Source organism: Buteo buteo, chromosome 8, assembly GCF_964188355.1.
Source record: "Buteo buteo chromosome 8, bButBut1.hap1.1, whole genome shotgun sequence".
Lineage (NCBI taxonomy): Eukaryota > Metazoa > Chordata > Aves > Accipitriformes > Accipitridae > Buteo > Buteo buteo.
Window position 1 is genome coordinate 24,330,598 of NC_134178.1, and position 14,511 is coordinate 24,345,108.

The 14,511-nt window shown below is 36.2% G+C and overlaps 1 protein-coding gene across 4 annotated transcripts in view; it reads right to left on the bottom strand.

Annotated features, from left to right (window-relative positions):
- Positions 1 to 14,511, bottom strand: part of USP25 (ubiquitin specific peptidase 25) — a 92,819-nt gene that overhangs the window by 9,459 nt on the left and 68,849 nt on the right. For 3 of the 4 annotated variants that reach the window (XM_075033919.1, XM_075033921.1, XM_075033922.1), the window contains 5 exons: positions 11,122 to 11,350; positions 9,548 to 9,745; positions 7,899 to 8,038; positions 5,033 to 5,146; positions 3,063 to 3,158 (listed from right to left, as the gene is read on the bottom strand). In XM_075033919.1, the coding sequence (XP_074890020.1) occupies positions 3,063 to 3,158; positions 5,033 to 5,146; positions 7,899 to 8,038; positions 9,548 to 9,745; positions 11,122 to 11,350 (777 nt within the window). The remainder of the gene's footprint in view (positions 1 to 3,062; positions 3,159 to 5,032; positions 5,147 to 7,898; positions 8,039 to 9,547; positions 9,746 to 11,121; positions 11,351 to 14,511) is intronic. The other variant, XM_075033920.1, reaches the window with a different exon arrangement.

Below are 14,511 nucleotides of genomic sequence, written 5' to 3' on the forward strand. Positions count from 1 at the left end.
AAAATCTCATAAGGTAAAAAAGGCACCTCTAATACATCATTAGAATGTAAATACATGAATAAAACAAATTCTACAGAAAGTTTTATGAACACTAAGTGAAAATGGAAAATGTTTTTCAACAAAAATCAAATTGTAGTATTTCTAAAGAAAATAATACTTCAATACAAATAGTGTTAGTCTCCTATAGGGCAGGACAGAGTCCTCACTGAATATTTTAGATTGACTTTAGAGGTCATCAGAAGCATTTACTCTTCCAGCTTTGCCAGTGCATTAGATTTTTAACGAACATCATCTGTTACGTTCATTAGATTTTATTCACTGAAACTATACAGCATGAACATGAGCAACAAGAAAAATAATTAGAAAAATGGTGACAAATGTTAATATGTTCCATAATTTATCTCTCAAAACAGGGAGATGATCAGATTGTTTGCTAACACTAAATGCCAACTTGAAACAAACGACTTAATACAGTAGCTTCACACATTAGCAATGTTTCAATACAACATATGCACAAAATAAAGCTCCAAAGCAGGCAGAAAAATAGCCTGTTCAATATTTCAAATTCCTTTAAGTTGAAATACCTGGCAGTAGCAGGTAACTTCTTGATGTTTAACTATCAGAAATTTGGGCTCCCATCCTCTACTAGTATTTCAGGACTAAACACATGGGTAGGACACTATTCAGACAGGCTTAAACACAGAGCATGTGGAGAACTTTTAAAACTTAAGAGAAAGTTCTGCATCGGTATTTTTAAATACTAATCATATGCACTATCATTAAAAAGGAAGTTTGGAAAAACCGATTATAAATATCAAAAGCCACAGACAGAGTTTCTATTATCTTCATCAGAAGAAGTTCTACCATTAGAAACCCAACATGGATAACTATGCAGTTAAACCCTGTTTATTGGGGTAGGCCAGAAACAAAAAGCAATTGCTATTAGACATTTAATTTTTCAGAGAATTACTTAGAAGTAGGAAAAAAATGCAACACAACACCTATATTTTATATACATATTTAAACAAAATAAAATGGTATACTATCGATTCAGAAATCCTATGTACAATGAAAAAATAACACTATTTCTTTACACAGAATACAGGAAAAAGGGACAGTAGAAAAAAGTATTATGTGCTTCCATTTTCTCAATGAGAATGTTATATAAAGATCTGAAGGCAAACATTCTGCAAGGAACTGTCTACAAAGTTTAAAGAAGGATGATTGGAAGAGGTCATTGATCAAGAAATATCTTAATAGGTTTCTATTAGTCACGTCTCAAGCCTGAGATCTAAAGGGGGAGTGAAACCTTTGCAGTAGCAATGACTCACATCAAATAGGTTTTAGCTGGGTTACACTAAAACAAAGACATCATAGAAAAAACCCACAATTTTCTGTAAACAGTCATTTTATAAAAAAAAAAAACAAAACAAAACATGAAGTTCAGAGTATGACAGTATTTAAAAATATCATAGAAGCTTTTACAATAAGTTTATGGAGTAACATGAGATTTCATCTGATACGTTTCAAAATACAAATTTTGTTACTAAGCAGGACCACTTCACCTGCATATGTTCATACTAATGTATTCCTCAAAAATGAGGCATGCTCCACTTCTTCCAAGTTATTGCAAACATGATTCAACAGAAAATGAGTAAGGAAACTTCTCTACTCTCCAACAACTTAGTGTCAGAACATTTTCTCACCCAAAGACAAATTCTGTCCCTCGTGAAAATATTTAAGCATTCAAAATTAAAGACCAAAGAACATTTCAACTGAACATTGTTTTGGTAAATATGAAGCACTAAGTACAGTTTTATTTTGAACTGCATTTCTGTTTTAAAATTATCAAAACACCCTTCTTATTAAAAAAAATAATTAGGTGTAATTAAACTTTCTGGTAAAGAGTTTGATTTGATCAAATGAGGATTTTTTCCAACTTATAAAAAAAAAAATTGACATCTTTTCATTAAGTAAGAAATTTAAAAAAAAAAAACAAAACCAAAACACTCCAGCACTAAATCCCAAACCAAATCTATTTCACTAAACAGAAGCTATGGCAGGTGTCTCTCCATTCCCTGAGGGCAGGCACTGCTAACAGAGACAGCCCTGCAAACAAGTGTTATGGTCATAACACTTCTTTAAGTATCCATTACAAAAACCCACACAAACAGACAAACCAACCAATCCATAAGACTTCAGTTTCCTTACTAAGGGGTTGGAGAATTTTTTGGTGGTGGAGTTTTGTTTGGTTTTTGTTTGGCTGTTGTTTGTTTGGATTTTTTTTGTTTCTTTTGGTTTTTACAATTTCTTCTAGTGCACCTACACCATAACAATTAAGAAAAAACCAGACTGCTACTCAACAACAAAGAAACTTCTTCCCCCTCTCCAGATCACATGTGAAAGGATTTTACATCATGTCAAAGTAATTCCCTTTCTAATACCCTGAAAATTCAGAAGATCATGAGCTAAAAAGTCTTAAATACACAAACTTCTGAGAAAACACATTTTAAATCTAGTATCATTTTGAAACCACAAAAAGCCTAAAGTCTAATTCCCAGTAATAAAACGCTGCATAAATAAATAGCATTGACATCCATGCAGTTACACAAAAGAAAGTAATTTAGATTTACTAAAAATCTTTTAAGGAGTACAAAACAAGAACATCTCTTTGAAATAAACAAATGACTAAACACTGATGTCCCTGGATGAAAATGATGTCCTAAAAAAGTCTAGGGAAGGCATGTTTTTTGTTACTAACAGGGGAAAAAAACCAAAACCATATTCTTATTGAATATCTAGGTTTCATGCTACTTGCTACTATTATTAGAAAGCTAAAATGCAGAAAGGTATATAAAGCTACTGATATCAAGGCAGTGTACGCTGAATCAACAGGGAAATAGGTGTCTTTTTCAAGGAAGAAATTTCTAAATGGAGGACTGATATCTTAGAAGAGTATGTATAAACACTGGAACAGTCTTAATATGCATCAAAGGGTGGAGGAAGAAGGTATATCTAACAAGAAAAGTCAGAGGAGAAAAAGTTGAAAACATTAGTTGTACCTTAAAGAACCCTGCTTCTGGCCCACACCTGTCATAAACACTCCTGGCTTTACCTATAGCCATGATAATACCTTGCATGTTCGGGGTCAGCATGACCTGCCACAAGGGATTTAAGGTAAAAGTTTTGAATGATTAATATTTTAATGACCAAATTCAATATGCTTTTAGTCTCATGCAAGATAAAATGCAACTTGATGCATGCATACATTGAAATGGCACATTTCATTACAGATCTGGTGTGCATATTCTGCAAATCAGTCATGGCATGTGTATATATTTTTACTGTAACAACATATGATTAAAGGAAGCTTACAAAAAAAAAAAAATTGAAGAACTGTGTCAAATACAATTTAAAAGTTACATGGTCAAAACTTCCCAGGAAAGGAACATGCATTGTTCAGCATTAGTATCCATCAGAAGCTTCATACTGAATGAGTGCTACCCATGGCCACCAAAGGATTTAAAAAAAACAAAAACAAAAACGTTTTAACTAGAAAAATCACTCAATCACATTTCATATATACTATACTAAAAACATAGTAAACTACACTGCCTGTATTTTATGCATATTTCAACATCAAGATAAGGGACCCATTGCTGCAAATGCAATTGGTCCCTGAAGCATTTGCAGACAAATTCTTAAAAATCAAACCCAAAACATTTAACAAACACAAAGCCAAACATAAGACACACATCTCTCAGCTACTCACATCAGTTATACACAAACAATTTGATACATCTAGGTTACTCAGAAAGGCCTTTCCCCTTTGTTATCTGTGAGCAAAGAAAAATACTCCCTTCTCTCCCTGCCCAAGGTATAGCTGGCACAGCAACTGGCACAGCAACCAAAGATGAAGAACCCCACACTCTCTGGAAGAGTTCCCCACACATAAGAACAACATTAAAAAAAAGTGAATACATTTACAAAAGGAACAAGGAAATAGGGAAGAAAGCTATCATCCTCTAGAAAGACAATGGCATGGGGACAACAGTGGAAAAGAAAAAAAAAAACAACAAAAAAACAGGTCATTCAGCTAAATCTGCCTGTAGTTAAAGGTGGAGACTACACATCTGCGAGAAGCCAAACTCAGTGTGACAATGTCAATTAATTAATTTTATTCCCCACCCCATACTCCCACTTACAACTGATCACAATGACAATGCAGAATACCTGAAATATCCATTTGTCTAGGGAAGCAAAGGTCCCCATAGCCCACCAAGAACACATGCTCAGATGCCTGAGAATATGGAGTGCACCAACGCTATGCCCAACCCAAACAAACACGGAGAAAGCAGTGTCAAGGCAGGACAGTTTGATGACCTGGCAGTGTCGCTTTCTGCTGCTAAAATAGGGCAGCAGAATACAACATCTCTCAGGATAACATGGGCCTCTCATCTGTTCCTCAAGTAGTACCAGGTACACGCACCACCCTGAGTCTGAATTGGGAAAAAAGGAATTAAGATTTATTTTTTTTCTTTTTTTCCTTAAGTTTTGCCAGAGTCAGCTCCACCAGCCATATCAGTTTCAGGTTATTTCCATGGATAATTTAATCCTTAAAGTCTGAAAAGCTTAACCTTGGCAAATAAGGGATCAGACTTGAACATTAGCTTTATTGGACTGACAAGAAAGCACAAACATTGAGAACATCACTCACTACCCTGTCACTTTTTAAATAATGTAGTAGCCCACAGTTTATCACCAGCATTTCAAAGGCTATCTGGCCTAACACAAACATTCAACTTCCACAACTAAAAAGACAGATATACCTCCAGTGTAAATGGTACCATGCAAAGCATGCCCAATTAGAGTAGCTAGTGCTTTCCTTTCATTACAAATTAAGACATTGTTAAGGTTACAAATTGCTAAGCATTTAGTCTCACCGAAGTCTGTTAGGTGTCACGATGTGCAAACATGCCAAAAATTGAAAGCACCGAGGAGGAGTGGTGCACACAACTACAATCAAATGTACCTCATCGTCATAACCCCCCTCCTCTGACTCAATCACAAAAGTCCCTACATCAGGAATCGCCACCTCTACAACTCGCTGGTTAGGAGCTGGTTGAGCTGGGGTATTATCAGAGCTCTGCAGAAGAAAACCATTATCAGTATGTGTGTGGGGAAAAAAAATATAATCAGAAAATAAAGAAAATTACAGAGACGCAAACTGACAGGCTGATCAAGTAAAATGATGTGCACTGCTGAAGTTCTGAAAAAAATTATAAATATCATTTATATTCTCTAATTACTTAGTTTCTTAATTTTTTAAACAGTACATTTTAAAATTAAGCCATAATTACTAAAAAGATTTCATTTGTTCTTTATTCACTACACCTTTACAGGTTAGCATGCCAGTATTGCAACCCTAACATCCATTACAAATTTAAGGCAGTTGTTAAAGTATAAGTCTGTGAACTACCAGTCCTCTTCATACATTTCACCAAAAAATTAGTAAATATATCTGAAGTATCTGATGAATTCATACTAAGGGATAGCAAACAATCCAAAGGCTAACATTTCCTGATGCTCTGGGGAAAAAAGAAAAAAAATGCAAAGAAGCCTCTAGCAATCAAGATATTTGAAAGAATATGTAAAGGTGCATTACATTCAAAAGGTTTATTTATTTAGAAGAGTAATTAGACAGAAAATCAGGGGAAGATTACGCCAGTAACTGGAATTCTTGCTATGTCAAAGTAAGTTTTAAACAACAATAGAGACAAATCTCAGCTCCTATGGTCTATCGTTGTATAATAGCCAGTTTACAACATTTGAAGAACTTAAACCTTGACTCTAATCTAAGCAACCATGGAGTGCCACACTACTTGTTCTGCAACTATTACAATAGTCTCATTTTTTAACTAAGATTCTAGAAACATACATAGATAGTATCTATTTATACCCAATACTGTATAAATACAAAGGAAGACTTGTAATCAGAGGGCAGAAAAAAGGACAAAAAGGCAGAAAATGGATACAAATGATCATGTGGTGACTAACCTACAATCCTGTTTGTTACATGTTCTGATATTGGCTTTCCTTCTTTTAAAATGGACAAACAAAAAGTGGAGGAAAGGAATATATGCCTGCATGTCAGAATGCATATACAAGTAGAATAATTAAAAAGGATGCTGATACACTGAGAAGGGAAGCACAATTCTGCTTAAGTTAAATTTGGGTATACAGAGAGCAGCTTTTAAACATTAACAGAGTACCTTCATACTAGCTAGAAATTGGCTTTAGATTCTAACAGCTGAAATACCTTTGTTTCTAAATAAAAGAGTTTACATGGTTTGGGTTTTTTTGGTTTTATTTTTAAAGAGCCATCCACCTCGTTGCAGAACAATGCAGTGAAAATACTGGAATAAGACAACCTGCATCTGCCTTATTAAGCCTATCATGGTGTTCCCCATGTGGTTCCTCAACCACAGTCTTGTGAAGTCCTGAGGCTGATTGCCGTGCAAAGTGTCCTTAGCCTAAACTAAAATACTTCATCTGTGGAATCAAGTCTGTAAGATTCTTCCACATCCCACCAGGATGGATGGCTACAGACCCTAGAAAGAGGACAGTAACATGCAAGACATTTTATCGTGGGTTTGCTATCTTCATAGCTACCCCTTCAGCTGCAAGTAACTTGTATTACACAGGCTCCCCCTAAGCTGTTCTGTGTTCTGAGAACTCAAAAGATATGCAGTAGCCTAAAGCATTAGCAGTAGAGCATCTTTTCATCCAGGGTTAGATTAGTTTGCCTGTTGGCTTTGATTTCAGTTTAGCAGAGAAGGCATGCTTCTCTGCTCTCCCAACAACACAGGACAGAGGGATGGAAAACACATCAGATGTAGGAGTCAAGTTGTCACATCATTTTCAAAGGCTTTACAAGGACCTTCCTGTTGGCCCTGAAGATACCTGGGGCTAGATTGCTTTTGTTTAATAAGGATTCATACCTGAACTTGGGAAGCATGCTTCAAATTTTGCACATATCTAAATTGTTCATATCTCTAGTGGTTACTAGGGGTGCCTAAGGAAGCTATACTGTACATTTCGTATGTTTTATCCTTACAGATATGGTTCCCAACAGATGCATATATTGCTTTAAAGGCACTTGCTCTTGTAGCCAATATCGTGGTCATTTATCCATATACTTATAGGGAAGCAAAAAAAGTACTTGCTGAAAGAAAAAACTGTTAAATATTAGTTTCATTAATAACTCATGAAGTAGTTAATTTCAAATTCCTCCTAGTATTTGTTGTATGAAGTGAAAACAGAATCACCCAACACTCATTCTTATAACCATTTTAAGGTAATATATATAACATCTGATGAATCACAAAAAATAATTTTCATAAAGTTGTGAATTTGCATTGAAGCTACAGGATACTATTGAAAAACCCCTTATTTTTGAAAGCTCCTTTAACTTCCACAGGTCTTTCAAGGGAACTCAATTATAATCTTACATTTCTCAGACAAAACCCTCAATGTTTAAAGCAGTATTTTTCAAGTCCTTTACATGGAATGTCAATGTTTACTCCTCAAAAATAAATGGAACCATCTAACATTTTAAAAAGATGGTGGGCACAAACACATGACTGTCATTTGAACAATATGCTGTAATTTTGACAAGTACTTTAATCACATAGAGGACATCTATCTTAGTATTTTTCTTCTACTACACCCATTACTATAGTACACACTTTCTGGACAGACTTCAGTGTTGGACAGTCCCTGAAGAAACAGCAATTTTCAGTTCAAAGTTTCCACACACACCCCTGTTTATCAGCTATTATATCATTTCCACTAGCAAGATAAAAGCAAAAGTATGTCAAGCTTCAAAATGTCCTCACCATATCCATTATAGCTTCCGGACCTCTATCTTCTTGTTCAGCTAAAGCTTTATTGATTGCTTGTACAGAATCTTCTTTTAAGTGCTTTGAAATATCAGTTCTTGATGGCTGCTCTAAATATTCTGGTTCTCCTGCTTGAACTTAGTGACAGAAATAAGATAACAATTTTGTGTGTTAACATAACCACGAATTTTGAATTGATTAGTTTTATTTGGATCACTGTCTCATAGATAAGGTAACCCACGCAGAAAATGCTGGGTAGGTCCCACCATTCACAAATACAACTTTATACCACTCTGTGTGTCAGGTAATTTTGAACACTTTCAGATAAATGGACCCATGATTTTTTATTAGGAACAACAGACCTGTCCTGTCTATAGACCCATTAAGGCTCTTGAGTGAGGGGTGTTCATCAATCATGCAGGGGATGTGAGAACAAAGATGAGATTCTACTTGGACCTTCTGTGGGATACAGACCCAATATATGGAATGACCTACAGCCAGATGTATTTTTACTTTGCAAAATAATCAACACATTATATTCTTCCAACTTAAAGAAAAATCTCAAAGTCTCCCCCACCTAAGGGCAATAAAAGTGATTAGCATAAACAGTATCTTATATTCCTTACATGATGAAAGCAAATATTGGAAGACAAATAAAACATTCATTTAGCATTTTCCATTACTAACAAACAAACCTAAAACCAGTCTCAAAGTGTTCACGAAGTCAAAACATGTAAAAGATGAAGTCACTGTCCACAGAGTTTACAAAAAGAGAAAAGTCATTAAGTCACTGCACTTTTTACATTCAGTTTGTAGTCATAGATAGTTATGAGAAATATATGCTCAGTCTTAATGACAAATACAGCAATAAGAACACCTGGACAGCAGCCTCACTACACAAATTCATCATGTCATCTTTCACATAATGTACATACAGCCTTCTGCAATGGAGCAAAAGGTGAATGTAACCTAAAACCTGACAGCTTCTTCTGTGTTAAAGCAGGCATATGTTTTATAGTCAAACTGCCAGTGGTCTTTATAAGGTAGGTTCATAACAGCATTGGCCTCACTGTTGTTCAGAGCCTTTTCCACAGTTTTAACACCCTCGTTTTTACATAGTAATTTCTTAAGTGTGCCCTACTATTGCTAACTCTATTCAATACATCGCACAAAATAAATTATTCTTCTCTTCAGATCTAAATTCTGTCCTAATTTAAAATAAGAAGGTAGGTCTTCTACTCAATTACTCTGAAAAGAAGAATATACATCACTTATGGACTAATAAATTCTCATAACAGACTGGTGAGACCTGTTAATAATTACCTATCTTAAAAGGTCAAAGTTTCCGGGGGGGGGGTGGGGGGTGGGGGTGGGGGGGTGGAATAAATTAGTAAAAGCTAAGCACAACTGGGAGGGAAAAGGCAGAAGAACCACAAATAATTTTTTTCTTTAAAGAAAAAATAAGATGAAAAAAACCCCAAACCCCAGACTAAACTTCAAGTACAGTTACCTTGGTCAAGTAAATAGTTATAATTCAAGGTTACACAAATTAACTTTTTCTTCCTTTCTTAAACTGCAAAAAAATACATATAAAATGCAGTGATTTTTGGTTCTACTCCTTTTACAAACAGGTAGTAGCAGCTAACCTGGAGCAGGTGAGGGTGCTGGTGCCCTGGGTATCTGAGATAACAACTTCTCCTGCTGTGCCTTCTGAGCAAGTTCTGCATCCCATTCTTCAAGTTCTTTTTCAAAACGTTTATTGTCTTCCTTGACGTAATCCCTTAGATCAGAAGGTAGCGTGTCCATTCCAACAAGGATCTGTCCTGTTTCTTTGTTAAACTCCTCTGCAGTAACATAAAATATAAATTTCAGAAAAAGAAAGAATAGGGGAAAAGAAAGCATGTTCAACAAGTTTCCTCAAGTGAATTACTGGAAACATACAGTACAGCACCAAAACCCCCAAACTATGTTACTTTTAACTGATTTTATCATCTGTCAGGCACTCCTCTGCTACTGACATGTATGGCTACTGGTCTTACTGTCTTTGGATTATACATTTTTGGACACCATCAGATCATTGCCATTTTGAAAGATGAGCCTTTTGGGTCATGAGCACCCTATAATTGTGAACATCCAGAAAAAAAGTCACAAAAACACAACCATAGCTTGATTGCATTACTGTCACACAGAGCTGGCCACAACTCAACTTCCCAGCAGAAAAGGGGAAGGAGAGTGAGCCTACAGTGATTTGGAAAGTCAACTGATAAGAACACGACCTACATTGAGTAACCTTCCTTTTTGCTTTGAGAATGGTCTCTGCAAGAGTAACCTAGATCCTAGAGGATCAATCATCTGTAATTGTCCCCCAGCAAGCAGGCCTCAGACTTAGAGTGGCACAGCCACCCTACAGGGCCCATAAACCCGATGGCTGCAAGTCTACTACTAATCTGGCAATGTAGAAGTGTCAAGGTTAATATCGGTTCTTATTTAAAAACTGAACAAATGTGCACTCTAGCTGTATGCCCTATGAAAAGGCAGGAACATGAAAATCTTCCACCACCTGTTACTAAATCTCTGGCCATTTTCACAGCCAGTTCCCTAGCCATCATTATCAGGCCTCACAAAACTCATGCTAAGGGATCTTTGCCCTCTCTTCAAAAACTTCCGTATAAGCCTTATAGTTACGTACTACTACGTTGTGAAAAAAAAAATTCCTGAACCATGTATTACTTCGGTTTAATGTGTGGTTGGTAGGGCTCAGTTATCCGTATTTCAATATACTGCATAAAGCTTCAAGTTTCTATGCTCCAGTAAAGTTCAGAATTCTGAAGCTTATGAAAAAAAAAAGCTACATGAGGATTCTAACGTTAAGAGGCTCATTTCTGTACTCCCATATTTCTGTTCTAATGTTCAGTGACATATCATCTCCAAAATTCTGAACATGCGATCACTTGGCTAAAAATGTTTACAAATTAGCAAACTTAGTTCATTTTGCTCTCTTAATAATGCTGAAACACTGGCATTATCTTTATTAACCTAAAAGTTGAAGAGCAATTGTTCCACCTACAAAACCAATCTGACTGACAGTTATGAGCATAAATAGAACTTTGAATAATTATTAAAAGCATTTCAAAAATTTGGAAATACATCTGAAATAAGCTCACTTTATCAATATATTCTGCTGTTCTACATCATGCAGAAAACATATCCATAACATTACCTTGTATCAAGTATTGTTCCTTATCATTGATATACATTAAGCAGTATGCACTGGCATTCCTGTAACCACCAAAAGAGTCCCGTTCCAACTCTTCCCAAGTTGACTTTGTCACAGAAATATCATTGTATTTCATCCATCTGTTCTGGTGGTGGTCATAAATATATGCCCAGTAGTGTCCTGCATTAGCTTGACCTTCATGAACTAGCACAGCATGCAACCTATAAGGAACCTTATAAAAACAAAAACAAAACAAAAAAACCCAAAGTGTCAAACTCTCCTTGCCAGCATTTAGCTCCTACTATCTGCCAGCAATAATAGCTACATTAAATAAAAGTAACAAAAATAAAATTAAACAGGATCAAAACAGGACACGGGGGGGAGAGGGGGTGTAAAACTAGCAACCCACTAAGCAAAAGGACTTTGAACTATTTTACTTACCACTACTAGTTACAAGAGATCTTAAAAACATTAGTGAGTCTACAGCATAAATGTCTACTCTGCTCTCTTTCCTGACAGGCATCCTCTTTTCTTAATTCCTTAATATTCCCACTTTCCTTGCATCTACAAAACACCTTCAAATATGTCAGCCTTTAGTGTCTAAGATTTGCTCCAGTTCTGACCTGGTAAACTTGCCCTGAAGTCTGGAAAGGCAAGTTCAAGGTAATAAACTCTGTGCTTTCTATGTGCCAGGAAGAGAGTTTATTTAAAGGAGTATCTGGGAGTTGAATATTTCCATTACCCAAAGGTAAAATTCTTCCAGTAGAATAGGAATACAATTGTTTTCCAGTATTTTAAACACATCAGTAAAAGCATTGCTAAAAGAGGCATGGAACACATGAAGAGCTCCTCTCTTCCTCCTGAGGCAGAGAAGGAGGATAATTGGTTTCTAGGATCAATGTAAACAGTATCCCAGGTTACATATGTTCACTGACAAGTAAGTAGAATGGAAAACTTAGTTTCTACATAAATAGTTGGAAATCCTAAGGGGAGAGAGAGAGAGAGAGAGAGAGAGAGAAGCAGAATGAATGAGTCCTTCCTTACTTAGAAGTCTTCTAAAAGCATCTTGGTGATCAGCTCATTTTAACCTGCTGAAACAGCAAATGCAACATAAAAGGGAAAACTGATCTTCCCTGCCATGCACAGTATGCCTGAACAACAACAGCTCAGCTAGGATGAAAAAGCTGAAACCATCTTTTACTGGTGTCACAGTCTAGACTGTAGATAAATGGTCTATTTAACACAAGGTGTACTAAATATTTGTTGCAAATATCATTGAGCACCACAACAATCAGTAACCATAAATACATACGTAACTATGACTTGAGAAACTCCTTGAAATTATTTTTAACCTGATTGTTCTCTTCCAGGCTATATGTAAGTGCTGGAGATTTATGCAACCCCGCTTGAACTGAAAAGCTCACTGACTGCACAGCAGCTGGAATCAAAGTCTGTCATCACAGAGACCAAACTGCACTGTAAATCTCCCAAACACAAGAAGTATACACAAAAGAAATCCTAACTCCTCCTTAAATCTGAATGCTCTGGGATTTTTAACATCTGTTATCAAAACAGTGTGAAAGCCTTCTTAAAATGATTGCAAGCCCATGCATATTCACAGAAATATATGCAGATCCTGATTTATAAAAAAAAAAAAAAAAAAAAAAAAAAAAGAGTAAGTGAAGCCTCTTTAGACTTCGACAATAAAATCTCCCCACCCTAAATTAGGGCATTAAAATTCCAGGTGAATTTAAATAATTTTACTTAAAACCATGCTAAGTGGGTCAGCTTGAGGGCCCCTACCCTTTCTTCCAGCTCTGGAGAACGAGCTGTCAGTCATCCATGCTAGGTTTCCAGGAGGGTTCCCCACAGAGGTCTGTGACTGGGGGACAGGCAAGCTCAGTGCTGACAGGCATCTCTTGCAATAAGCCATTATATCAACAGTAATTAACAGTACAGGGCAACACAACAAGTAAATAGTTGGCATTAAACTTCTTAGCTTACACTTACTACTCATGAAACAGAAATGGAGCTTCACTGGCCTCGCCACATGTACCTACAGAACAGATATATCAAAGATGATATATCAAAGATGAATCCTCACAGGAAAAACAGGTGCGTCACACTTCCCCACAGCAAGTTCACAGAAGGAGGGAAATAATCAAATAAGCAGCTGATGAAATCTATTCATTCAGGAGGATGAGACAAAATAAGAATTTTGGGAATATATTTCATATGACAACTGTGGTTTCCTTAGAATCAAAGAGGACACAAGGAGAAGATGAAGAGCTTCTTAAATAGTTCATACAAACACTAGGAAATATCCTGCAAATATAACACGTTTTCCTTAAAAAAAATCTAGTTTTATGTACCCAGACCTTATCAACTCACAAGAGAAAAGCTTTCAGTCCTACAATTGTATCATTCAGAGGAAAACATCAATACTGTGAAACTGCTTCCAGAGACTGGGGCAACACTAATCCAATCACCTAGATGCAGACAGAGGTAAGCAGGGGAAAGCAGACAGCTATATCCACCTGCCTCCTTCCTATTGGGCCAAAACACCTATAGGGACAAAAACAGCTGAGCTGCAGAAGGGCAGCCTTCACTTCCACTGTGATCTCAGATGGGTTCAGTACTTATTTGTTCCCTAACAATCACTTTAAACACACCACTACCTTCAGGCATGGCACAGGAACCCCCTCTACAAATCTATATACCATCTTTATTGTCCTCCATTTCTGGAATTCTGGTTCAAAACAAACAAAAAAAATTTTAGCCTACATTATACAAATCTGCACTAGGACAACATGTTTTACTAAGTAATGTCCTTTTTCCATTGTAATGATTGCTGACTAGTATCTTTGCCACCCAGAGATATTTCCTCGTATAACACCTAAGCCAACACAGGTAGGCTATTTGGATGCAAGATCACCAAATTACTTCATTTTACTGTTAGATAACATGTAGCCTGTAGTCTTCCTGTTACAACACAAGTATTAAGGAAAAAAAAATGCCTGCCAGTAGCAAGCTTAAAGAAAGCCATCTAGGCAAGTCTGCCTGAAATCCTTAACATCAGAGTTCAGCTGCCAAGAACTATTACAAGCCATGTACAAAGTGAAAACATACCTCAAGGAAAACTGTAAGCTGAACAGATCTTACTTGGAAGGAAAATAGTTCTTTTTACTAACAGAAAGTAACAGATGAAGTAATCCTTAACCTTAAAACCTGTTGAAGTGAGCGAACATGAGTATGTGAACATAAGACATACCAGAGGAGCCACTGCTCCATAGTAAAGCATTCTAAAAATGCTGTTCAGATGACACAGCATGAGAATCTCCCTAAAAGGCAGCTTAGACTAATAGTCAAGGTTATGACTGATACTAAATCTAG